Source organism: Macrobrachium nipponense, chromosome 16 (genome assembly GCF_015104395.2).
Source record: "Macrobrachium nipponense isolate FS-2020 chromosome 16, ASM1510439v2, whole genome shotgun sequence".
Classification (NCBI taxonomy): Eukaryota; Metazoa; Arthropoda; class Malacostraca; order Decapoda; family Palaemonidae; genus Macrobrachium; species Macrobrachium nipponense.
In genome coordinates, this window is record NC_087209.1 from 38149575 (window position 1) to 38151416 (window position 1842).

The 1842-nt window shown below is 40.9% G+C and overlaps 1 protein-coding gene across 1 annotated transcript; it reads right to left on the reverse strand.

Annotated features, from left to right (window-relative positions):
• Positions 1 to 863: 863 nt before the first annotated feature.
• Positions 864 to 1430, reverse strand: LOC135195308 (uncharacterized). The gene has a single exon (XM_064221570.1). The coding sequence runs from the start codon at positions 1428 to 1430 to the stop codon at positions 864 to 866; it is 567 nt and encodes a 188-aa protein (XP_064077640.1).
• Between the last annotated feature and the right edge of the window lie 412 nt (positions 1431 to 1842).

The following is a 1842-nucleotide window of genomic DNA, read 5'->3' on the forward strand; positions in this document are numbered from 1 at the left end:
GATGTGGGTCTAAGGAATTGGCTGTCTCTACATGAATTGCTCTTGAAGACAAGCAAGTAAACAATACACCGTACCTCTTCCTGATTTGCCTTCCTTCTTTGACTTCCTGTGGCCCAAAGAAGTCAACACCTGTGTGTGTGAATGGAGCAGCTGGAATTACTCTTTCCAATGGTAAATCAGACCATCTTCTGGTTAAGAACAGGGTTTCTCATTTTTCTGCAAATGACACATCTTTGTAGTAACCTGACGGACACTTGCATTGGTACGGATAATCCAGTAAAGTTCTCTAAGTTTTGCCATCACATGGTTGCGTCCAGCATGAGCTAATTTTTCATGGTGTAACGAATAATCAAAGTGGTAATATGGTTCTTTCTAGGTAATATCATTGGATGCTTTTCGTCAGCTGAAATTTCTGCTTTGGAGAGCGTCCATTAACGCGAAGAAGCCTGTCTTGCGGATCAATGAAGGGATCTAGTTTATAAATGCTACTGCTACTACAAAGTCCTCGGCCCCTTGACCCTTCGCTCTTTTGTAAGAGTGCCACTTCCTTACTAAAAGTTTTCTTCTGGATATATCTGATGACTGCTTTTCCAGCAGCATCTAATTCATCTGCTGTAATTGAACCATTAAGTCTAGTTTGTCTCTTAGATTTCAGTATGAAAAAAAGACGGTGATACACTGCAACAGCCTTCCTCAACCGATGCCATGAAGAATAATACTTAAGAAACTTATCAACAGCATTTCCCTCCTCATCTTCTGGATGTACTACAAAACTTGTAGATCCCTTCCAATTCAACATCATCTTGAGGCATGTCATTTTTTTTTCCACAGCTCCTCTGGTCCTCTAAGAAAATATGGGGCCATCAAACCAAACCGTGACTGTTCAGCATTTGCTGACTTGTGAAACCTCTTGATGCAATATCAGCAGGATTCTCTTTACTCTGAACATATCTCCACTGTGTATTTTCAGAGAAATCCTTAATTATTTTCACTCTATTTGCAACAAATATAGGAAACCTCTTTCTGTCACTAAAAATATAGTGAAGAACTGTTGTAGAATCTGTGTGATAGAATGTCTGGTCCACTGTAATCTGCAGCTCTTTCAAAATGTGTTGTGCTAGATTTATGGACACCACTGCAGCAGTCAATTCCAGTCGGGGTATGGTTGTTGCCTTTACAGGACACACTCTAGACTTTCCCATCAGCAGAGCAGTAGAAATCCTCCCACTGCTATCGGAAAGCCTTATGTATGCTGCAGCACCATAGCCTTCATTACTAGCATCTGAAAACATGTGCAGTTGTGTGGAAGTCACTGTACCAAATTCCTTTGGCTTGACACATCTTGGAATCTTTAAGTTACCCAGGATTGGTAAATCATCAAGCCACCTTCTCCAGGGCTGCTGGTATTTTTCGGGAATAACATCATCCATCCCAAGCTGCTATCCTGACAAACTTCACGAAGAATTCTCTTAGCTGGCAAAGAAAAGGAGCCACAAAACCAAGAGGATCATAGATAGGGAACATACTGTTGACAAAATACCTCTCCTTGTAAGTGGTTTTGGGTCCAAGCTTGCGGAGAAAAAGTAAAGTAGTCATTTTCAATATTCCACTGAAGACCAAAGAACTCTTTCTGCATGAAGTTCATCATAGGTCAAGATCACAAGTTTGAAGATCTTTTGGAACGGTCCTCTTGCGGGATTGATTTCAACACCAGCTTGCTGTTACTCACAAACTTTGTCAGCCGAAAACCTCGTTCCTTCAATGCTGACGTAACGTCTTTCCACAAGTCCTTAATGCCTGCTCTTTCTGAGGGTACAGACTTTAAATAATCATCTACATAAA

What these genes read in the sequence shown, in the direction of transcription:
- LOC135195308 (XM_064221570.1), bottom strand. Translation starts at nt 1,430, where the DNA reads ATGGATGATGTTATTCCCGAAAAATACCAGCAGCCCTGGAGAAGGTGG.